Source organism: Pocillopora verrucosa, chromosome 7 (assembly GCF_036669915.1).
Source record: "Pocillopora verrucosa isolate sample1 chromosome 7, ASM3666991v2, whole genome shotgun sequence".
Lineage (NCBI taxonomy): Eukaryota > Metazoa > Cnidaria > Anthozoa > Scleractinia > Pocilloporidae > Pocillopora > Pocillopora verrucosa.
Window position 1 is genome coordinate 10,129,519 of NC_089318.1, and position 23,631 is coordinate 10,153,149.

General features: G+C 37.3%; 4 protein-coding genes and 1 long non-coding RNA gene across 6 annotated transcripts; all 5 read left to right on the forward strand.

Annotated features, from left to right (window-relative positions):
* The first annotated feature begins 1,673 nt into the window (after positions 1-1,673).
* LOC131770732 (octopamine receptor beta-2R-like) lies at positions 1,674-13,305 on the forward strand. Of its 2 annotated transcripts, none has more exons than XM_059086447.2 (2): positions 1,674-1,805; positions 12,136-13,305. In XM_059086447.2, the coding sequence occupies exon 2, from the start codon at positions 12,243-12,245 to the stop codon at positions 13,101-13,103; it is 861 nt and encodes a 286-aa protein (XP_058942430.2). In that variant the 5' UTR covers positions 1,674-1,805; positions 12,136-12,242; the 3' UTR covers positions 13,104-13,305. The 2 variants fall into 2 exon arrangements, with proteins under 2 accessions (XP_058942430.2, XP_066026519.1); XM_066170422.1 differs by having other exon boundaries at positions 1,711-1,840.
* Positions 4,573-5,481, forward strand: LOC131770700 (octopamine receptor beta-1R-like). Its single transcript, XM_059086410.2, has one exon. It carries the CDS (start codon positions 4,573-4,575, stop codon positions 5,479-5,481), a length of 909 nt encoding a protein of 302 aa, XP_058942393.2.
* On the forward strand, positions 7,933-10,563 carry LOC131770701 (octopamine receptor beta-2R-like). Its single transcript, XM_066170423.1, has one exon. The coding sequence runs from the start codon at positions 8,235-8,237 to the stop codon at positions 9,084-9,086; it is 852 nt and encodes a 283-aa protein (XP_066026520.1). The 5' UTR covers positions 7,933-8,234; the 3' UTR covers positions 9,087-10,563.
* A 2,492-nt stretch (positions 13,306-15,797) lies between the features above and the next one.
* LOC131770727 (uncharacterized) lies at positions 15,798-20,151 on the forward strand. The gene is made up of 5 exons (XM_059086443.2): positions 15,798-15,930; positions 16,670-16,763; positions 17,785-17,929; positions 18,739-18,921; positions 19,871-20,151. The coding sequence occupies exons 1-5, from the start codon at positions 15,854-15,856 to the stop codon at positions 19,936-19,938; spliced, it is 567 nt and encodes a 188-aa protein (XP_058942426.2). The 5' UTR covers positions 15,798-15,853; the 3' UTR covers positions 19,939-20,151.
* Positions 20,152-22,041: 1,890 nt separating this feature from the next.
* LOC131770733 (uncharacterized) lies at positions 22,042-22,756 on the forward strand. The gene is made up of 2 exons (XR_009339130.2): positions 22,042-22,248; positions 22,477-22,756. It is a non-coding gene; the product is annotated as an uncharacterized lncRNA (long non-coding RNA).
* The last annotated feature ends 875 nt before the right edge of the window (positions 22,757-23,631 follow it).

Genomic DNA, 23,631 nt, shown 5'->3' on the forward strand with positions numbered 1-23,631 from the left:
GCAGAACTCATCACCTGGGTAGAGTCTCCTCAATCAACTTGACTCTTATGATAGCGGGGCTCGCAGAGCGTAGCCCCATATATATACAAAATAGTAGTAACCCATCAAGCCGAAAAAATTTGGATGTACGACCGTACAAGGTGCTAACATGCGTGGTCAACTGTACCGCGGGCACGCCAACACCACAGTTTTGTTCAGTAGTCCAGTGGTCAGTGCACTGGGCTCCGAATTGGACGACCCGGGTTCTAGTCCTGGCCGGGGCAAGGCATTGTGCCCTTGAGACGTGCGGAGAAAAAAAAAAATGCGAGCTCCGCTTTTAGGCTTGGCTAAATCTATATATTATCGATGACACCCGCTAAAGTTGTCGCATCATCAGGCAATATGACTAAGATTAATACTTTTCAATGCAGTGCTGCTGTTAAATGTACGATGAGACCCACATGATGGACTGTTTTAATTTCATTTGCGGTGATTTTATATCTTGCCCAACACGGCAGGATGACTCACTTCACTTTCAATAAGTTAGTCACGCAACAATGCGTTCCTTCTAGAGCTTATCTTGGTGTTATATAATAATGTGGTCCTACTAACTGAGTTGATTATGTAAAGTGGTGATGGCAATGTGATTGATAATGTGATTGATAATGTGATTGATAATGTGATTGATTGATAACGTGATTTACCCCTCTTCAGTCACTCAGAATTATAAATAGTCACGTGCGACACTTGTGGTCAAAAGTAGTTCGTGTTTTCTGAATTAGGTCGAAACTGAATACAACGTTTGACTACAGCTTTTTTAATCTCACCCATTTTCATCCAGAATATTTCTTCGAGCAAAGCTTCAGAATTAGTCAATGCTGCTAGAGATATCGAAGTTATTTCTTTAAGGAAAAAACAGGTTGAGTCTGTGTACGAGTCAAGGGGCGCATCCAACTGGAGTTTATCCTGAATCTCTCACATGAAGTGATTAGAAGCATAGCAGATGGAATGCTAGTCGAACGATTACTGTCATAATTCCTAATCTAAACAGTACAGGTGAATTTCAGCACTATTTCCGAGTTTATAAAAACATGGACCACTCAACGAACAAGGGAACCTTATGTTATGGAAACAGCCCGTTTCTTTTTTTTCACAGTCATTCTGTGATTATTGTTTGGAGAATACAATTTGAAATTTAGTTTTGGTGTGGAAGCCATATTAATCATAGCAGTGGAATGATAGCATATCAGTTGAATGGTCCATCTAAATAATTTTTCTAGATTTTCAACACAAGGACGTGATGAAAGTAGAATTAACAAATAGAGAAGCCTTGACTGTGCTCTGTTCTGTTGTAAAGCACGCAGGAAGCGGCTAGAGCACGAAAGAAGTGTAGGGAGAAACACGAGACGTAGTCATCCACTACTTCTTGAGTAGGGAGAACTCCCTACTTCTTTCCCTACTTCTTTCTCCCTACTTCTTGACAAGACTAAAGCTGTCAAAAATGTCAAACCATCAAAGTTCATATTCTGCAATATTTTACAAACTAAAATAGCTCGACATGTCGAATTTAACATTTTTGCCTGAAGTTTTTTAGTTTCTAATACAGGATCTGAAAGTGAAATGTTCAGTGAAATTCGGCCCAATCGTGGCTCACAAAAATACGCAAGTTATTTCACATGACAAGTAGAAAACAAACTGTTCAAGGCGAGTGTATTATGAATGAACAACAGCCGAATTCACAAGGACATGAAGATCGCTCGGAATAACAGCGCCGTAAAACTCGGCTGCAGTGATTGATCTGGCCTTCCACTCAACGCATCGGAAAGGTAATCTGGGCAAGCTCTTATTTTTCCACTCGAAGGTTAGTCGATTTAGTTCCTGAGGCTTGCTCCACTGCGATGACCGAAGATCGCCATGATGAGCTAGCCGCGATAGACCTTAGCATGATCGCAGTCGCTCTGACACCGTCATGATTAGTATGAATTTTAACAATTATGCCAGGTTATATTTTTCATCATTCCTGTTTTTTTCTGTTTGTTTTTGAAATCGAAACTTTATATACTATATAAGTGTTAGCTGTGTTTGATTTTTATTACCGTATGTAAACTCGCAATCTAACAGCGTGAAAACCGTTAAAAAAACTCAGACTGTCTATTTTGTCTTATCTTTGAGGATTTTTGTCTCTGCTCACGTTACAGTAACGTAAATTACTGCGCCTGGCATTTTTGCAAACCTTTGCTCGCTTGTTCCGAAATTTCACTTTCAATTAACGAAAGAAAAGCTAGAAAGAATTCCGATTCGGCAGATGGCGTGACAACTTAAGCTCAGTTCTATGCTCTATACTCTCATAGAGCACGCTCTTTCAACCAATGACAGTACGTGTTATATCCGAACGTTATTATAAATGTAGATGATGTCATCAACTATTGAGGTAAAGAGGTGGTTACTACAAACCTTCTTGTTATCTCTGTTGTAACTATGGGTAAAATATAGCACGATTGTCATTGCATACTCTGAAATAGAAAAAAGATACATCAACGGAATCAGGCTTAACTGCCACGATAGTTCTGGTTATAGTTAACTCAAGGTTTGTGTTAGAACTATGTAAAATCAGTTTGAACCATGAAAGCCATTGCTTAAAGCTAAACAAAGATGAGATTTTTATCAAGCTGCTTGTCCAGCCATGGAAATTTATGACTGAACAATTACACTTGCTTTAAAAAATGTTTGTATACAAAATTTGTTATCCAATGTTGATGTTTATTGCTAAACTGTAATGTTCACGAAAGCTTTTTTACTGTGTCCCAACTCCTGCAGTTAAAAAACGCACACATTTGTCCACATTCAGTTTTTAATTCATATCTCAACAAATATTTACAGGAATAACACCTACAATATGTCATTTTAAAGTGTATAGAATGGGCTTCTCAGGAAAAAAAAATTCATCATTGAAACCCAGGACTTTCCTAAAAAGTAAAATTTAAAACACAAAATAAGTAAGACATAGTGTAAAACTTGAGGTAAAAGTCACTTTTCCTCATAGGTGTAGGTTAATCAAGATTAATTGATAGCAGAAGTTAATTATTAACATGTCAGCAACATTTCCTGAAAATCTGAAAGAAAAAGAATAAAAAATGAAGTTTTTATGAATTTTTATGTGCACCCATGTCATTCCAAAAAAATTAGCAAAAATTTGTCCACATTCAGTTTTTAATTCATATCTCAACAAAAATTTACAGGAACAACACCTGCAATATGTCATTTTAAAGTGTATAAAATGGGCTTCTCAGGAAAAAAAAATTCATCATTGAAACCCAGGACTTTCCTAAAAAGTAAAATTTAAAACACAAAATAAGTAAGACATAGTGTAAAACTTGAGGTAAAAGTCACTTTTCCTCATAGGTATAGGTTAATCAAGATTAATTGATAGCAGAAGTTAATTATTAACATGTCAGCAACATTTCCTGAAAATCTGAAAGAAAAAGAATAAAAAATGAAGTTTTTATGAATTTTTATGTGCACCCATGTCATTCCAAAAAAATTAGCAAAAATTTGTCCACATTCAGTTTTTAATTCATATCTCAACAAAAATTTACAGGAACAACACCTGCAATATGTCATTTTAAAGTGTATAAAATGGGCTTCTCAGGAAAAAAAATTCATCATTGAAACCCAGGACTTTCCTAAAAAGTAAAATTTAAAACACAAAATAAGTAAGATATAGTGTAAAACTTGAGGTCAAAGTCACTTTTCCTCACAGGTATCGGTTACTTAAGATTAATTGATAGCAGAAGTTAATTAATTGCCCAAAAGTAATCACTTTATCGCTTTGGTTTAGTAATATTCTAATCTGAAATCTCCTCTGGGGCTTTAAATAAATAATCAACGATGCTATAAGATATATAACTTCCAATTTTCTTTGTATAAAATGAAAATATCTAAAAAAATAAAGAATAAAAACTAAGAGCATCTTTTTCCTGGAACCAGTCTATGTGATAAAAGTCATAGTGAATCCAACCAAGATAACAGATGGAAGAAGTCATTCATTTTTTCTCTTGATGAGCCGACTATTTAATTAGAACGTTGTCAGACTAAAAGCGATTTCTCTGAGCAAAAATGCGCTTTGGCGGAAAATTCTCGTCGTGTACTCCTCAAAGATTGTAATCTCTTGCCTCTTTTAAGTATCTACGTGGCGATGGACAATCTCACAAACCTATTTCTGTCATTTTTGCATTTATTTATTTTTTTTCAAAAAAATTTTCTACACGATGCAGTTCGTAAAAACGGATGTCTATCTCTATTAGTCCTTTACCTTTCGTAATTAGCTTTCTTTCGTATCACAAAGCTCTCCTTTGTGTATTTAAAGATACACACCCACGAGTCTTAGTCAGACAAAGTGACCACGGAGTAAAAGATCGCCATTCTGTTCATTAATGCCATGAAAATGTCATAACATTTCACTTTGAACAATATTCAATTTAATTGCACCATACATGGTGATTTGAAAAACTTCATGGGGTGACAGATGGCTTCTTTTTCTGTCTTTCCGGAGAAAACTGACTTTTACATTAAACTAATACATTGTTTGCGAGAATGAAATCCTGGTTTTGGGTTCTTGGCTGGTCTCTTTCCATTCTAACTATAACTGGAAATGGATTTATTATCTTCCTCATTTGCAGTAAAAGGCAGCTTCGCACCAAAACGAACGCGTTCATCGTTTCACTCGCAGTGGCAGACTTAAGTATTGGAAGTATGGCTATTCCTACATGGTTTACGTGCGAGATGGTCAATGGTTGCAATAATTTATCCGCTCAAATAATCGAATGGGCTGTGAGAAGCCTGTTTGCGTTCGCGTCCGTGTCGAATCTTTGCAGTTTAGTCCTGGATCGCTACATTGCTGTTGTTAAACCTTTAAACTACTTGATTCTTATGAGGCGTCGCCGCGTCATCCTAATGATTCTCCTGGCTTGGATAATTCCTTCTGTTCTCATCGCTGTTTCAACACTAAACAATTTCCTTTTCAATAACTTGCTTCTTTTCCAAATTTTAACTTGTCTGTTTATCATTTTTGAGTCTCTTCCAAGTTTGATGTTAATATTTTTCTTTGTATCCATGTTACAAGTTGTATCTAAGCATAACCAAGCCGCTCGTTCGTTAGCGAAACAATTACGTTTTAACCATCAGGTTTTTTTCAAAAGTCAGGAAAAATCCGCGATTATAATGATGGGGATCGTTATAGGAGTGTTTCTTGTGTGTTACGGGATTTATTTTCGATGTAGTTTTATTCATTTATTCAAATTTCAGCCGTCATGCAATGATGACAACTACAAAATCCCGATATTGGTGATGAACTCTGCCATCAACCCTTTGGCGTACTCTTTCTTTAAGAGAGATATTAACAAGGAAGCAAAAAGACGCCTTCGTTGTGTCAATTTAACAAAGTCAAACGTGGTACGTCCTCATGATCAGAACAGTTTTTCATTGGTCGCTATGAAGAATTAGTGTTAGTGATTCAGTCGAGAACTTCTATTTCATGATTTTTTTTTAAAATCAGTGTAAATGGCCAAGGATCTGAGAGAAAATGCGAATATGAACTCATTAGTGGATTTCAAGCCTCTCTAATGCTGAACATGACAAAGAGAAATATCCTTCGATATTTCTTTTCAAACAATAAAGGAGCAATATCTTTAAAATTGACCTGTCTAACATTAGCTACACAAAAACAGACCAACACCTTGAAAAAAGGCTTGTAGGTTAAAAGTGAACTTATAGGTCAAAATAACTATGTGCTTGTAATTAATCGTGTGATAGATCGTTTTACAGTTGCTAAGATCGATAGTCTACTTCACTGGCTAATTATGAACTTTTTTTAGCTCATGAGATACCAATATCAGGTTTCAATCCAACATTTTACTGATTGTTTCATTATTTTGTGTGGTAAGGAGAAGCCATTAAGTTGCCTGTCACATTTACAGATTAATAGGCTGCATCATGGTCTAACATCAAACTGAGTAGGCAATCATGACGTCATTTGAAATCGATGGTTTAAAGAGCACTACAGCAAATAGATCGCATGATAGTAATTTACAAGAATTTTAGAGATACACGATATGGTGAGATTCTATCCTATTACGGTACCTAGTAAAAGATAAACTACAGTCTATTCTAGGAAATAAAGTCACTGTTTCCATTTTACTCTATAATATCTCAAACATTTTGACAAAATAGTGCAAAGTTTGAAGCAACAATAAAGATGCTTAATTCTAAAGATTTTGAAACTTCAGGTAAGGGTAAACTTGGATCTTTGTAATCAGTAGAAAAGAACTCATCGACATTCGTGCAGAAAAGTCCTTCAGATGACCATAAAAATATCATTCCCGCTGGAAAATCCATTGACAGCGTTTTTCCCGCGACCATTTTATTCCGGAAACTACCTTTTTAATTTTCTTTAGCTAATTTTTTTTCTGCGATGTGCACCTGCATTATCTTTGTCACCGAAGATACTCCAGAATTTCGAAACAGTGTTACTCTAAGACCCAAGACATGTTTTCCCTCCACAGTATTAGAAAACAGAACCAACGATGACACCAAATAGATTCATCAGATAAATTTGAGGATATAACAAATGTTTGTAGGAGAAAAGTTTAACAGCATCAACACACATGCACGTAATGAAGGCCCTTTTCTATCCAATTAAAGAAAGAAAAAAATAAGAGTGATATCAGCTTCTTGAAAAGCTTCGTTTCTAACCTCGTTCCCATGATTACCTTCCTTCTCGCTCCTAGGGGCGGGAAAAAGATAAATCTGGGACCAGGTTGCTCCGTTTCCGGTTCGCAGTAGTGTGGACGGTTAGCCTAACCGTGGAAATATTTTCGTGCTTTCAAATTTATTTGATATATTTTGTAAGGTCTTGAATGTTTAACAAGTGTGTTCTATGTGTTATTTATGCAAGGAATTTATGCAGGAGTGATATGTTAATGTTTTCAGCCGTAGGAAGTCCTGTGGGATTCGTTTTGCTAATTAAGAGATTGTAAGTTACGCAGAAACCATTCGAAGGCATCACTTGCTCTTGCTTTTTTCTGTGATGCGTGTGACCTTTGGTGTAAATTGTAGTGGTATTTATTCTTCTCATTGTTATATCGTAGTCAATGTATTCTCACGGACATAAAGAAACGGGCTCCCCCCGGGAACAGTATGTTCTGTTTACTGAAGGTTTCTTACAAATTATTTAATACTCGTTTCAGAGTGATTAAAGTAAAAGCGTAATTTTTTTCTCCTTCGCTGGAGAGTGACATTCACTCTCTTCGTTGAAATCATCCCTTTACACGTAATTACGCTACTATGGTAACCTCCTATGTTGGAAAGAAGGAAAGATGATTGTTCACTGCAACCTCGTTCTCAGGAAGAGAGAGGACTGAGGGAACGAGGTTGAGGTTCTAATTTTCTGGAATTAAATATTCACTCGTTCTAACCTAATAAACCTTGTGATAAAAAAAAAAATTAAACATTGAACAGTTTTAAATTGACTTCCCAAAAAAGTAGTAAAGACCTGATTTTGAATTCTTGGCTGGTATTTCTCTCAAATGACCAAAGACGGAAACTGATTCAGGAAGCTAATTTAAAAAAGTTATTCAAATGAAGCAGCTTGTGGCTACTCTATTCAAGCTTGTCAGACTGTCATAGCAGCTTGCGACGCCGCTAAAAATGATCCTTGTCAATTGTATAAATCTCTGCCTCTGTTACTGACGAACAAATGGATGTGAATTAGGCCTAGAAAAGCTGTCTTTACATGCCTGAACACTCGTTTGAACGTTCAAAGATAAGATTTTTGTGTTTGGGGAGAAGTGCATGAATGAAGGCTATGAATTTTTAATCCTTTCCTTCCCATAAATTGAACAACAGATGGCTTTAAAACGAATCAATTAACGGGATCTTTTAAAAAGTCTTAGTTTTGCGCAGTGAAAATTATAAACATGCTTGGTAAGTTCTTCCCAACAGCTGATGGATTCATCAGTTTCATAACCAGTGTACCTAACACAGGATTTTAAAAATAGTGCATTGTGAACAGATAACATTAATTTTTATAAGCTGTAGATAACTAGGTATCTATGACCGTTAGGACATTTTGTTTTCACCAATGACAATTACAGCACGTTAAGTGCGGTAATTTATATGCGCCGAAGCTTTAGAAGCGTCAGATGTCTAAAGCTTACTTCTTGCAGAGCAATTAGTAAGCCTTCGTTTATGATCGTAAAATGAAGACTTACTTTTGGATTCTTGGCTGGTCTCTTTCCATCCTGGCTGTAACTGGAAATGGATTTATCATCTTCCTTGTTTGCGGAAAACGGAAGCTTCGCACCAAAACTAACGCGTTCATCGTTTCACTCGCCGTGGCGGACTTCTGTCTTGGGATGAGTGCTGTTCCTTCGCTGTTTGTGTGTGAGATGAAAAATGGCTGTAAATTTTCATCTACTTCGCTTGTAATTGTTTGGGGAGCGAGGAACCTATTCGCATATGCGTCCGTGACCAACCTTTGCTGTTTAGTCCTGGATCGCTACATTGCTGTGGTAAATCCTTTAAAATACATGACTTTTATGAAGCGTCGCAGAGTCATTCAGATGGTTTCCTTATCCTGGGCAGTTTCATTCGCCTTTGTTACTGTTGTAACAATATACAAGCTTCTTCCCGAAGATCATTTAATTCTGTTCCACTTTTCGCTTTGTTTAGTTATGATAACTGAGTTTTTTCCAAGTGTTATGTTAATATTTTGCTTCGTATCCATGTTAAAAGTCGTGTTTAAACATATTCGAGCCGCTCGTTCTTTAGCGAAACAGTTACGCTTCAACCATCGGGTTTTCTTCAAAACTCAGGAAAAGTCTGCCATTATAATGATGGGGATTGTGATAAGTTTGTTTCTGTTGTGTTACGGGATACATTTTCGATGTAGCGTTATTTTCCTTGTTAAGGGTAAAACATCATGCAATGATACTGAATATAAAATTCCTGTTTTAGTGTTAAACTCCGCCATCAATCCGATGGCATACTCTTTCTTCAAGAGAGACATTAACAAAGAGCTTAAGAGACGGCTTTGCTGTGATGTTTTTTAACAGGGGCATCGTAAGATGTTAGTTTAAGTGACTGAGTAAGGAACTTTTATTCTAGAGCAACTCTTTTATTATCAGCGTAAATGGCTGAGGAGCAGCGAAGAGCGAATTTATTATGAGCTCTTTCTGACTTAACTGATGAAGCGAGTTGGCTTGCTATCTCTTGAAGAGATTGAGAAGTAAAAAAAAAGAAAAAGAAAAAAGGGCATTGTTTCAAGAGGGTTCTTGATGAAACCGCGACAGCGACGGAAATGGGGACGTAGTGAAACAAACGATTTCAAGAGGAAACGTTGCTCTTCACGTGCATCTTCAAAACTTAAAGTCTGGCGCAGTTAAAGACGATAAAAACATCCAGCCATTCGCAAACTACTTAAGAAAAGTACAAATTCATTCGTTAAACCGAATTTTTCCGCGTTGCTGCTGTCGTCCTTACTTCTTCGTCGATCCTCACATCCCTACTGAGTCAATTTGTTCAGCAGTATTTCGCAAGGATGATCAGTTTCGTGTATGGTTAAATACGTCTTTTAAAGTTTTTCGATTCGTATTAATGTATCATGCTATGATAAAGGATTTAAAATCCCTCTTTAATGTTAGACCCTGCCATCAAACCTTTGGTGTACTCTTTCTTCAAGAGAGACATAAACAAGGAAATGAAAAGGCGCCTTTGCTGTGTCACGTCAACAAAGCCAGACATGTTTCAACCCTTTCACAAGAACTTTTTGAAGACAGTTGAAGTAGTTTTGTTTACACTTGATATTGGAAGGAAGCCTCGGAAAACAGTTATAACAAGCTTTCAAGAGCGCAAATGAGGCTCTTGGCTTTCATTTTTCCATGTCACCAAAGCTGGAACCTATTCATTATCTCTCTGCTCTTGTTTGCAATAAACGGTAAATTTAAACCTTAAAATGTCGCACAGTTATTAAGATAGACTTAAATGTGCAAAAAGACGTCTTTTTTCAGCACTTTTATTGGAAACACGAAGCTGATTTTGCTTAAATCTTCTTGAATGAGTGACGTCATCAGCCACTCTATTAAAGGTCGTCGGCAGACTTCGATGGCAGCTTGTAAATAAATAATAAGTAAATAAGTAATAAATTAGTTTTTGGATACGAATTAGGCTTAGAATAGAATGGAATTATGGTAAAACATATTATTACGGATTTCTGCTCGAACCCACGAATTGGAAATAACTGAGAGGTTTTCCTCCAAATTTTTCACCTTTCAGATGGCGACGGTCATTTTCACTTTCTCACACAGATCAATGATCTCCTCGGCCCATCATAGAAATAGGAAAGGCTTGTCAACATACAACTTTCAGATGATTTGCGATCTCTTTTTGGCTCTGCATCTCACACAACAACAACCAAGATCGAAGCCGTGCGAAACAACATACCCCTTGAGGGACCTGGTACGGGTTTGGCCAACCCAGCGTTCACTCTGACCCCCGTATTAGGAAAGTCGCGTATTATTTGAAATTTACTTGTCGAAGGATATTCTTGGCTCATTCAGGCAATCGTGGTAAGGAAAAATTTCCGTGTTTTCTTAATCAAAGGTTGGACCCCCCCCCCCCCATCAAAAAAACTCCAGTTTCCCTATTCTGATCTGAGGCAACACACAAACTCATTTCATATAGGGCCTGTTATGAGAATTACTGTTACTGAACTAATGTGAAATATCGAAATCACGATCATATTGTATTCTCCAGAATTTAGCCTAAATGTTAGTTGCTGATAACAGAGTGTATAGCCATCGCAAAATTTTGCTTTACTTTAAGAAAAGTTGCCCAGTCATGCGTAGCATGTTCAGATGATTCTGGTTCTTTTTATACCGGTGTCGAGTGATGGAGATGTGATGAAAGACTTGGTTAAAATATTTTGGTGGATGTTTTTGATACTTTTTGATACTACCAGGAGAGACCATAAATTTTTTGGCGATGATTGTGCTGCGGCTACAAACCAGCCACAGATTGCCGGTAAAGAATCCTCGGGGCCTCCCTACATGAGCCTGGGCTGAAGTGCATCCTGGTTAAATCACCACCAACCCGGCATACATGTAACAGTCTATAAAATAACAGACGGTTTGCCTCGGGGCTTTTCCATCGACCAAGTATCGAAAACTTGAGCCACATAAAATATCCAAAAGATTTCCAAAGAAAAAGGGAGTTTTGGTATTAGTTCATGATCTAGTAAAAGCGAAAAAAACCCTTATTTAATCATATTAGAAAACGTAACCGTCGTGGAAAGAGGCTCTCACCTGAGACCAATCTTTAAGCTAAAGTAACTGTCGCTAGATTTGTCACCGTTTTCGACCGAATACCAGCTGATGAACAAGATTCAAAGTGAGGCAAATTTAAACAACAAAGCACAACGTTTACCGAATAAAAAAAATTAGAAGGTTAGTAAAATAGGAAAATTTCACGAGAAACCATGACATTTGTCAAGGCAATTATGCACAGCTACAATGCAAGCCATAAACTTTTCAAGCAATAACGCTTGTATTCTTTGCTGACACAATGGTTTGTTTACCCTTCATACTGTAGCAAGGCTCCAGAAAGCAGTTCTTCTGAAAGGGAAAGTGACAGCTGGAAACTAATTCACTGAGTCGGGGCTCTTTTTTAACGAACGGTATAGCTCTTAACGCGCTCTCGATGTTCAAAATATGTTAATGTCTGGCATTCTAATGGAGAAGTAGCGTCGGAGGCTACTCTATTAAAGGTTGTCAGACTGTCATGCCTGCTTGTCACGCCTAAAAATGATCCTTCTCTCCCTACGCTTACAATGAAAGAAATAGTTTTCTGATATGAACATTGGTCTAGAACAGCTCTGTATAATAGAAAAAAACTCGTTTGAATAGTCAAAACTGGAAAGTTCTTCCCTACAACTGATAAATCCTTGGTCATAACCTGTGTACTTAACGACAAGATTTCAAAAACTGTGCACAGTCAGCAGGCGGCATTACTTTTTGCAAGCGTCTGATGGCCAGGTATTTATGAAGATAGTTTGTTTAAGGGTTATATCTTAATCATTAATTTTTTCTCCGATGACAATTGCAGCACGTCAGTGAGGTAATTTAAATACGCCAAAGCCTTAGAGGTGGCAGATATCCAAGGACTCTTTCGTGCCGATCAACAAGCAAGGCATCGTTTGTGATCGTAAAATCATGAGTACTTGGTTTTGGATTATCAGTTGGTCCCTTTCCATCCTGGCCATAACTGGAAATGGATTCATCATCTTCCTTGTTTGGGGCAAACGGCAGCTTCGCACCAAAACTAACGCGTTCATCGTTTCACTCGCCGTGGCGGACTTTTGTGTTGGGATGAGCGCTGTTCCTTCGCTGTTTGTGTGCGAGATGGAAAATAGCTGTAAATTGATGTCTACTTCGCGTGTAATTGTTTGGGAAGCGAGGAACCTGTTCGCATATGCGTCTGTGACCAACCTTTGCTGTTTAGTCCTGGATCGCTACATTGCTGTTGTAAAACCTTTAAAATACTTGACATTTATGAAGCGTCGCCGAGTCATTCAGATGGTTTCCTCATCCTGGGCAATTTCCTTCGCCGTTATTGCTGTTCAAGCAATGTACAAGCACTTTTTCAAAGAGAATTCAATTCTCTTTCACTTTTTGGTTTGTTTAGTTTTCATCATAGAGTTTTTCCCAAGTGTGATGTTGATTTTCTGCTTTGTATCTATGTTTAGGGTTGTCATTAAGCATAATCGAGCCGCTCGCTCATTGGCGAAACAGTTACACTTTAACCATCGGGTTTTCTTCAAAACTCACGAAAAGTCTGCCATTATAATGATGGGGATTGTGATAAGTTTGTTTCTTGTGTGTTACGGGATACATATTCGATGTACTGTCATTTTCTTGTATCATAGCAAATACGTATGTAAAGATGTTTTCTATAAAATTCCTGTCTTAGTGCTAAACTCAGCAATCAATCCTCTGGCTTATTCTTTTTTCAAGAGAGACATTAACGAAGAGTTTAAAAGACGCCTTTGCTTCGCCGTTTTGATAAGACGATGACTCGTCCTCTAGATGAGAACAAATTTTACATTGGGGCACTGTTAGTAATGTGACAGTTTGAGGGACTGAGGCAGAACCTTTATTCTGTTAGAGCTCTTTTACTCTCAGTTTAGATGGAAAAGGATCATTCAATATCGAATTTATTGTAGGAATCAGCTCTTTTTAAGTTAAATGAAGCGAGAAGGTGACGTGAAAAGAGAGAGCTAAGCTATATATGTGAGATAATAAAAGGTTACGAAAATTGTGCCCATGAGGATTCGAACCCGGACCGACCAGTTCCTAGATCAGATCTCTACCACTGTACCACTTAGGTAAATACGGGTTACGAATATGTGTCGACTGAGGTCCGAACAGCTTTCGAAGATAGACAACTACAGTCACTATTACAGACAGCGTAACATAGAGGTCAATCTCATAGAGTATTAGTATCCACAAGAACTAAAAGATGTCAATACGTCAGTTGGGGCCTTAATCAAATCACAACGGCAGCAGAAACGAGAATAACAATAACTTAGGAAGTGCTTCTTTAAACTTTTTTACATTTCCCTACAGCTTTCTGTCAAAGCGTTGTTAATTTGATATTAATATTATTTTCGTACTTGGAGATCGGGCACCAAGATGCCAAATTGTTCATGTTTCTATTCTGAACTAAACACTGCTCACGTCTCTAGTAATAGCGGAGCTCGCAGAGCGTAGCCCCATAATTATACAAAATAGTAGTAGTAACCCATCAAGCCGAAAAAATTTGGACTTACGACCGTACGACCGACCGCACAAGGTGCTATTTTTAACATGCGTGGTCAAATGTACCGCGGGCACGCCAATGCCACGGCTTTGTCCAGTAGTCCAGTGGTCAGTGCACTGGGCTCCGTGTCGGACGACCCGAGTTCTAATCCTGGCCGGGGCAAGGCGTTGTGCCCTTGAGACGTGCGGGAAAAAAAAATGCGAGCTCCGCTTTTAGGCTTGGCTAAATCTATATATTAAAGTCGATATCTGGTGCCTTCATAGACGATACGCACGTCCGGTCATTCGTGGAACGAGTTTAAAATAAAAAGATAATTTCACTTTTCAGTCCATGTATTTTTACAGCATCCCGTCCTAAATTGCCCCGCTGCTCAGTTGCTTCAGATTTTTCCTCTTTATTGATAAAGTATAGGGAATGTGCAAATCAAAGACTTCGTTCAAATATTTTGGTGGATGTTGTAGATATTTTGATTGTCAGAGAGAAGTTGCTACCGTAACAGCATTACTACACTGTGAGGTAGAAAAGTGTTGGGGAAAAATAGAAACATCTAATTTCGTACCCAGATCCTACCTTGTAATTGAAATGTGGGATCTTACAACCGCTTGGCCGTGGAAGGTTTGGGTACGAGACTAACAAACATCAACTTGAGGGTATCTTTTGATTTAACGCCAAATTCTTGGAGATGAAAATTTACGAAATATGTATTAGTCGGTAAGGAATTAATATCAATATCTTGGGAGTGAAAGGGCTCTTGTTTCTCAAAAAGTGCGTCAAATTCTGGTGAAGAATTCTAATATGGAAGATTATACAATGTTTTTCAATTATTCACCAAAGTGGAGGTAAATATCCTCCATTTTCACTAACATTGAGGTAAAAAAATTGTTTTAGCATATACCACAAAGATACCAAAAACTAGTTTATTTCTTCGGTTTACCGAAAAATGGTCGGAAATTAATCTCGGCTGCACAGAGGTGAATAGTACTTGCTATTCACTTCCAAACAAGCCAATCAGCTGTGTGTCATATACTTCATTCTTGGCTGAGCAGTTGATGAAGGTAAATAGTTGCGAAATAAACAATCAACTGCCAGGAATTGATGGTTTTGATGCGACTGACATTGACTGCTGTCGGCCAATAGATGGGCAATCGATAATTTGTTTCCGTGTTTATAGAAAATGCACGATAAAGTTATTACACTTGTCCCGGGATGCCAAATGCTCTCTTCTTCTTTTCTTTCTAACAAGCTAGAATGAAAGATTCTGCAAACAATACGCTTTCCTGGGATATTTCAGTCAATAATAACGATTCCATATTCCAAAGATTTCAAAACTCAAGATAATGGGAAACCTTGGTGATCAGGGAAAAAAATAACAATATCAATTACAGAGGAAAACATATTCAGCTTTTTTTCCCTCGAATACTGGTTTACAAAGCATGTTCCTCACTGCTCCCGAAATTACTTGCACGGAAAATTGTTTTCATTTTTTCTGAACTCACCTTTTAGTCTGCTGGGAGACCCTTATTAACAGTGCTGCCACACCAATGTTTCTTTCACCACAAGTCTTGCACCAGACTTCTTGCAGACTTCTGGCCGGCTTACTTGTCTCCACTTCAACTGAAAATTGCACTGTTTCTGACAGAGTGCTTATCTAAATATAAGTTGAATTCAAATTTTGGCAAATGTAAGCTACAGGGCACCACGTTTAAAGATTGCCACAAGAAATTTTAATCAAAAAACCATTACATTCTTCAATGCGAATAGAGAAAGCTACAGAGTAAACAGTTAAATCGCATACACTTTAAGCAATAACAATTGCATACTTTGATAGCACAATGGTTTTTGTTGACACTTCATCGTGTCATAGATCCATCTTTTGTACAGAGGGAAACTAGATCTCTTCCCAAGAGGGCAGGTGTTTTGAGCCCGAATTAATTAAATATCAATGAAAAGCTTACGCGGGTCCCTTAGTTACTCGAATGTTTGCGATAAAAGGTGGCTGGATAAAATGGCTACAACTTTGCACCTTCCAGCGATTTCACATGCGCCTGTCGCCCGAGAATTTCCGAAAGTTTGGGAACACAGGTGAGGTGGAAAATTTTCTGACGTGTTCTAGGCAAACATAACCGAAAGCATTTCATGTCAATAGCCTAATTTGAATTTGTCGTGAACCGAAATGTTTTACATTTTAAGAAAGATAAGCTCGCCTGTCGCTATCTGACCATCTAAAAAGAATATGCTCTACTTTCTTCAGTCTTTGGAGCAAAACAGTTTCGACTGCGAGAGATCGTCGTTGACTCGCCGAAAGAAACTTTGTATATCCAGTAGACGGTGTCGATTAAAGCTTGAAGTCTATCAAAACAAGTGAAAACCCGTTGAAATTGCAGCAAAGTATAATTATTATTGATTTCACGATACAGCGTTTGCCAATCAATATTTCTCCAAAAATGGATCTTTATTTTCGAAGATTTTTTACAGCTTGGCTCATAGACCATCTTGACGATGGAATCAATATTTCAAGATCAGAATCTGATGGTAAATTGTGCATGAGCCAAGTAGAAGATCGCTATCGAAATTTTATTGTGGAAAAAATTTTTTCCATTAAAATTAGCTTTTACACTCAAAGCGGAATTTTAAAAAAGTATTTTATTTCTTTTATTTTTACTAATACATTTACTACGCATATATGTTCGAATTTCCTTTATTTCTCGGACTGGAGATGATTTACATACGAGGCATTCTTACTACTGTTTTCTTTTGAGTTTTCATCTTCCTGGTGCGGGTTTTGAAAACATAATAGATTGTTTGAATTTCCCCCTCATAGAAAGAATTTGTCACACTGGTCTAAACAAGATGTACCCTCGTTAAAACTCGCCCAGCAGCTGGATACAGACCACTGGGCAAAGCTGAAGGGAAAGGTAAGATAAGTTAGGGGGCTCATACTAAATATCACGTAAAATCGTTTGATGAATATCTTTCAAAAAATATCAAAATTTTTAAATTTCTCTAACAGTTCAGAGTTAATTTTTTCTTGCTGATAATTTGATCACATGGCAAACGTCTCGGAAATTCTAGCATGGAGCTGAGTTTTTCTAAGATTAGAGGGAAGAAAACGAATACCTCAGCCATGAAAGCTACGAATATCTCAAAACTTTCCTTATGTTTTCTTAATATCTCGGAAACTTCTAGATATCCCAAAAAAATACTCGCATATTGGAGGTGAAGCGTAGTTGGCCGCTACTATCAGCAAAGCTGGTCATTATAATCTTACTTCTTGTTACGCCCCGCTAAAATTTGAAAAATCTCTTAATTTTTAAAAATACATTCAAGGCATGTTGTATACTTTCTTAACCCGTTGAGTATTCAAGTGGTGGGTACTTCAATTTAAGGTGGGAAAAAATGATGACTTTTCAAAAATTTCGAGGTCACCATGTTGTTACAATTCAAATAATAAAATGCATTACTCCATACAAGACAAAGATACATAAGATACATTGCTTCTTAATCAAAAACACTCTAATTCATGCGCCTGTTTTCCAATTTAATCGTGGACCTCCACATATTCTGAATAAATTTTCTTTGCCAAAATTGTTCACTATTTATAGTGAGTAAGCAATGAACTTTAGGAAGATGAAATTCTCCCTTAAAAATGCAGTGATAGCGTCGAGTGTATTAAATAATTGGGAAAAGCAGTTGGGACTGAATTCAGAAAATGGCATCTGAAAGAACAAACTAGAATTTGACGAAAACTTTAAAGTACGATGTCAACAGGAGCCTCTCAATGCCTCCATTTACCAAAGTATTTTTCAATTCAAAATTGCTTGGGACCAATCTCAGGGGTAAAACCTTTTGCCGGAGCAATTGTTTCAATACCTCCTTTCTCTGTGGCCTGAATTTATTTAGAAAGCTAAACGAAGTTTTGAAATAATTTTGTTTCAGCACGTTGACTTCGTAAATCGTATGTCGTATAGTTTGCCGTCAAAGGAAATTTTGGCTAGTCGTTCTCAGAAAGATCCGAAGCTGTCAAGTGCGTTTCAGAGATATTACTATGATCAAAGCAAGCACAGAGAAGAACTGTTAAAGAGTAAGTAGACAGAACTTGCAGAAATAATGGTATCTACTAAATGGCGCTCTAGGACTAAGGCCGAAATATCTCCTCAGCGTTCATTAACCCTTTCTCTCTAAGACCTTATTAGTGATCCTCCTTATTGTCTGTCAGTACAATTGTTAGGATGTTAGTTCGAAAAACTTGGTATTGGATCAACTAATATTCCCTTGATTGATGTTTTTCTCTATTCTCATCACTTGTCTGCTTAGTATTGTATTGATAATTTAACGAGAAATACTGTCATGGTCACTCATGGGAGTTAAAGGCTTAGGAAACTGGTAAAGGGTTTACACGAGACGCGGGAGTTTTACAGTAAGGCAATGTTGGGTGAGAATTGTGACGCTTGAAATACAAACTGCACGTGACGCTTGAGTTTGAATTTGGGTGAAACGGGATCAGGAACCCCCATCCCCCCTTTCCCTGCTTGTTACCCTACTCCTTGAGTAGTGGTTTGTGATTTTTAGCTGAGTTGAAAAATGCCTCAGAGGTTAATAGTTAATACTCGTTACTTGGAGACAGGGCTTAGTCAATCATTCTGCTCACTAGATTTCGTGATAAAAATGAAATAGAACCAATGAAAAAGGAGAAAAGTAATGACGCGACGTAGCTTAGAGCTGTTTCAAATAATTGTGGAAAACTTAAGGTCTGAAAAATACCGTTAGAGTCCGTTCGAGTTGACTTTGAGTCTGAAAGACATACCTAGTTTTTCAGAAAGGCAATCAATCTGACAAAATTTCAAACACGTGATCACTACGTTAATGTGGCTAACCAAACTTTCGTCTCAGAAACATATACCATGTACTATCAAGGCAAACCGATGGAGAAGGAATCTTCGAGGCAAGTTCTCCAACAGACGAACGACCTTCCACGCCCCCAAGTTCAAAGGCGTCCATCGGTGTACAATCAACGGGCTAAAGAAGGCTTCAAGTTTTGGCTGGAAAGTGATCCAATGGTGAAAAGAATTTCGTGTAAGAATACAGTTTTTGAAAGAGAGTTCCTTTGGAGTACTTTTTCACCTCGGTTTTTGAAATGTCTCCACGCTGTGCTTTGGAATTGTTGTGCTCAAACACTGATTTTTGGCAGATCAATACTAAATACTGTTTCTTAAAAAATTGTTTTCAAGAAATACCCATCTGTTTTAAACCAAATTTTTTTATTTATCTATTTATTTAATCTTTTATATTCAAGATTACCATAGTAACATGAAAGCCTCAAGGACAAGTCTCCAACTTTAGATTCCAGTATCTCAGCTCAAAATAAAGCTTGGTAGCTCCCCTCATGAAACAATTAAAGTGATACAGATCTTGAAAAATTTTGCTTAGAATCTTGATCTGCTGATTGGTATTCAATGAACAAAAATGGGAGTGACCATCGCCATCAGTTTTGAGTAACAGCCTCCAACATTTGAGCTTAACGCTTCTGTTTGAATGGTATGTCTTGTCACGAGCGTGGGACAAAGAAAAAATATTGAGTACCCATGAGGAATCGAACCTCAGACTTTCGGATTCCGCGCTCCGATGGTCAAAACTTAATATCTCTCTTATTCTATTTACAAACATGACGCTATCGACATTGCTGATCCTAACAGTATGCAGGACGCGTGTCATATGAACTTCGTGATAGACCTCGCTCACCGTAAAGTCTGCAGTTACTCAGTGGTTAGAGCATCGGGGCGAGGAATCCAAAGGTCTGAGGTTTGATTCTTCATTGGGATAGTATCAGCTCGTCAAAAAAAATTGGTGTTTGACAACAAAACCATTTAGAGCCACCTTGACTAACAGTTGGGTTTATATGCTTATTTACTTGACAGATATTGATCAAAAAATTTCAGGAGGCGGTGTAAGTAAAAGCTAACAGTAATTTCCTCTTTTTCTCAGGTGAAACCGCTGAGAGTGCAATTTTTCTTTTTTGTTTCAGTTTGTTCCAAGTACACGTTTGGCTCAAAAAGCACGTTCCATGGACTTGGAAATGCCCCAAGAAATTAGTTGAAACAACAGACATACGAAGTTTTATGGTGTGGTCATGAATTCTTACAAGTTTACAGGAGTGTGCTTATAACACGATAAAATACTTAATTATATGTATAAGTATCACAGAATGAAAAAAGGTTTGTTTTCGTTGATGAATGAAAAAAAAATAAAGTGTGAATTATCATAATTTATTCCTTATTGTAAAATCAAATAAAATAGAAAACTAGAAGGAGAGGTTTCACACGTCTTTCTTTTTTTTTGATTGATCTTACTTCGCTGGCATCATATTACAAACAAATAAGGCTATTAATATTCTTTAGTTTTAGGCGACAACTTCCATCTTTCTTCACCCGAGCCTAGTCGCATTTCCAGACACTATCGGTGTGATTTAGATGTGAGAAGATTGGGTAAGAAACTAGCATTAGCCGCTTTCAAGAGATTATAGACTCTTGCCGCCACGAATTCCTCATTAGAGCCCTCTGTGTTGGTTTGTAAACTCATACGCTTTTTAAGAATTATAACAAACCATCCGCTGATATCCCTTAGTGTTTACTAAACGCTCTTTTGATATGCAGATGAAGAAGCAACGCCTAGATATTAAGTAATCTGCACTACAGGCCGAGAGTCCTGGTGGAGGATATCATACTCGTTCACTGCGCTCACTCGTGAGATATCGAGTGAAACACTCGAGGAGAAATTCCATACCTATGCGTTCCCATGTATTATTCTCTATTTACAAATACCCAGTTTGAGTTAATTTCCAAGTAAAACTTTAGCACTGTTTTACATTGCCATAATCTATAGTTTATTCTTCATACTGATAAAGTACATTTTTAATCCAAGGCAGACCACAAGCCCAATAATAAATTCATATTTCCAGTTGACCACGCATGTTAAAAGTAGCGCCTTGTACGGTCCCACGGTCGTACATCCAAATTTTTTCGGCTTGATGGGTTACTGCTATTTTGTATAATTATGGGGCTACGCTCTGCGAGCTCCGCTATAATAAAGTTAGAGACTGATTCTGTCACACCATTTATGTTGCATCGCATGTTTTAATCGTGTTTGAAGAACCGAATCAAATGCAGCTTCCTGAGTTGGGTACTTCGAATGAAATGACATGGCTAACTTGAGCGTTGTGCTGGGCCTGGAGGTGAGCCAATGCACGAGAAAGATAGAAAATGTATTTTTTTCTTTCTTTTGTGCGTTCGTGTTTGAACCACTAAGGAGAAGTTGTTAGCAACTCGGCTTAAGAATAACAATGACTGGATTTTTGAACTCACACGCGGATCATGCTGGTTCGCCAAAGTTTCTTCTGCATAGCTTGGCCGAACCTTTCAATTCAAAGGTTTACAAAACAGGAGCTGCATGGGAGTTTGATTCAAATTATACTTGAATTTACCTAAAGAAGTTTGCTTCTTGATGTTGATCAGACAAAGCAGGTGGAAGAAGGAGCAAATTTCATTCCTTCTTTTGTTTAAGTTGAGTCCTTTCTCCCGTTCACAGTTTGTCCACAAAGGGGAACAGTTCATAGCTCGGGTAAAGTGAAAACTTGCACTGATCACGCTCGTTCGCCAATTTCCTTCTGCATGGTCGAAACGAGCGATTTAAGTTAATAATTGTCTAAACGGAAGTGCAATGAGACTTTGGCACGCGCATAAACAAAACGTTGAATTTCATTAAGTAAGTCGTCAATTGGTATTTTTTAAGAGAAGGTAGTTGGAATAACATGCAAATTCTGATCCAGATGAAAGAAAACTTTTTTTCAATTTTTTTTCATTATGTCGAAGAAGTGTTGTATCAAGTTCCATTAAACAAATAACAATAACTAAACACTAAAAGTGAAGGAGGGACTTAAAAGCGTGTGATAATGAAAAAAAAAAGAAAAAAAAAAAGGAACTAAAAGAAAACAAACAAACAAAAGGAGAAGCGAGAGGAGAGTCCACGCAAGTATCACTTTTCTGGTTTGCTCTTTGGGTTAATTATAAAATTTTTTATGTCGCCATTAAGGCTGCTACGAATTGATCCCGTTCAGCTGCATGCTAAAAAAATTTTTCCAGTATGAAGATATAGTCTTACCTGCGGCATTTCTTTTTCATTGTGGGCGTGGCATGTCACTTAGAGTGCAGATGATCCAAGATCTTATAAAAACCCCCTGTACTACCCTTCCACATCAAACGAACGCAACGAGCAAACTGAATCCGAAAATACCTCAGAAAAGAAATGGAAACAAAACTGGCTTTGGGTGTTCTTTTCGTCTTGTCACTTCTTCTGATCGAAGGAACCGAAGGCGGAATATTTTGCACAAAAAATGACTCTAGGACGGTAAATGCGTAAGAAACTTAAATTTATCTTTTTAATTTGGACTCAAAAAAAAGCAGCAAGTAAAATTGGTAAAGAGGAAACTAAATTATAGCAAAAAATTACCAGGTGCCCTTTAATCACAAGCGAAAAAACTAGCTTAATTTTAGAAGCAAAAATTGTTCTGATTTTTTGGAGCTCTTCATGTTTCAAGTAGGTATGGTTGCAATTATACTTTTTTTTAATTTTTAGGCTTGTAATCATAATTTGAAAGAAGAGCGGAAACGAAGAGTCTGCTCCATTGCTCGGCAACTCGATTGCAAACAGATCCTGCTAGATGAGGACGCACACCTGAGGGGCCAGCAAGTTGAGACTCGTTAAGAATCCCACTAATATACAACGACGCTGAAAATTAATGTAACTTTAATTTGGTTTAATGCCTGACTTAATGAAGGAATTTTGAGCTCCATAGGAAGTGTTTTGCTTGTGTTTTTTAATTAATGAAGTAAATAAACGCTAAACGAGTCTCTTATTTGTTTGGTCTCGTGTTCGTACATTTTAATAAGGCTAGCCAAACCGGTCCCTCATACAAAATAAATGAATAAAAACCAAAAACCAAAGGAAAAAACCTGCTTTCAACTTTCCTGATGAAGCAAAATTATAAAAGGAGCGTGCTCAGTTACGATTTCAGTCGCTTTTCAGAAAATAAGTCGTCTTCATGTAGTACCAGATCTACTCAGTTAAAAAAAAACTGATGCTTAGCGAACCTTAAAAAAAAAAAAAAAAGAAAATACGCGGAGAAACTTAGGGTAACAATTTCTTACAAGACAGAAAAAAAAAGAAAGAAATAATTTACTTCTTGCTTTATTCTCCGAATTTTGTTTACGAAATTTTTTTTCCTCGACAGACTTACACACAATTATCGTCCATTTGCCGACTTGCAATATAACGGTATACGACTCGGTTCGCTAAAGTGCGTCATTATTTATAAAATGGAAAGGAAATCAATAACAAATTTTGTAAAAATATAAAACCATGAACTATTCAGAACATATTCTTGTTAGTGAAAGTTCCTTGCTTTCGTTGCTTTATTTAAGTTTGTGAGAACATTTGTTCTTGGCTAGTCTTAATTCGAATCGCTTCATTAAAAGTGTTATATTGGAGAAAAAATGCTACTCGCAGATCCTGTTATTTGAGGCAGAGTTAACACTTACTCTGTTTGAAGATACCGTCTTCCATCAGCTACTTAGCTAGGTTGATTTACAAACAATGAGGTGATGATCAAAAAAAAGTAGATCAAGATAGTTTAACATCTGTCATTCATTTTTTTAAGGTTGTCATTTTGAGTGTCATCCCTCAGTCTGAGCAAAAAAATCACTAAATACAAACAGCGTTATCAAGCTAATT

Bases quoted from the DNA above. Each gene is read 5' to 3' on its own strand.
- LOC131770700 (XM_059086410.2), top strand. From the start codon at position 4,573: ATGAAATCCTGGTTTTGGGTTCTTGGCTGGTCTCTTTCCATTCTAACT.
- LOC131770701 (XM_066170423.1), top strand. From the start codon at position 8,235: ATGAAGACTTACTTTTGGATTCTTGGCTGGTCTCTTTCCATCCTGGCT.
- LOC131770732 (XM_059086447.2), top strand. From the start codon at position 12,243: ATGAGTACTTGGTTTTGGATTATCAGTTGGTCCCTTTCCATCCTGGCC.
- LOC131770727 (XM_059086443.2), top strand. From the start codon at position 15,854: ATGGCTACAACTTTGCACCTTCCAGCGATTTCACATGCGCCTGTCGCC. The intron at 16,764-17,784 runs GTAAGATAAGTT...ATTTTGTTTCAG, and splicing joins GGGCAAAGCTGAAGGGAAAG to CACGTTGACTTCGTAAATCG. The intron at 18,922-19,870 runs GTAAGAATACAG...TTTTTGTTTCAG, and splicing joins AATGGTGAAAAGAATTTCGT to TTTGTTCCAAGTACACGTTT.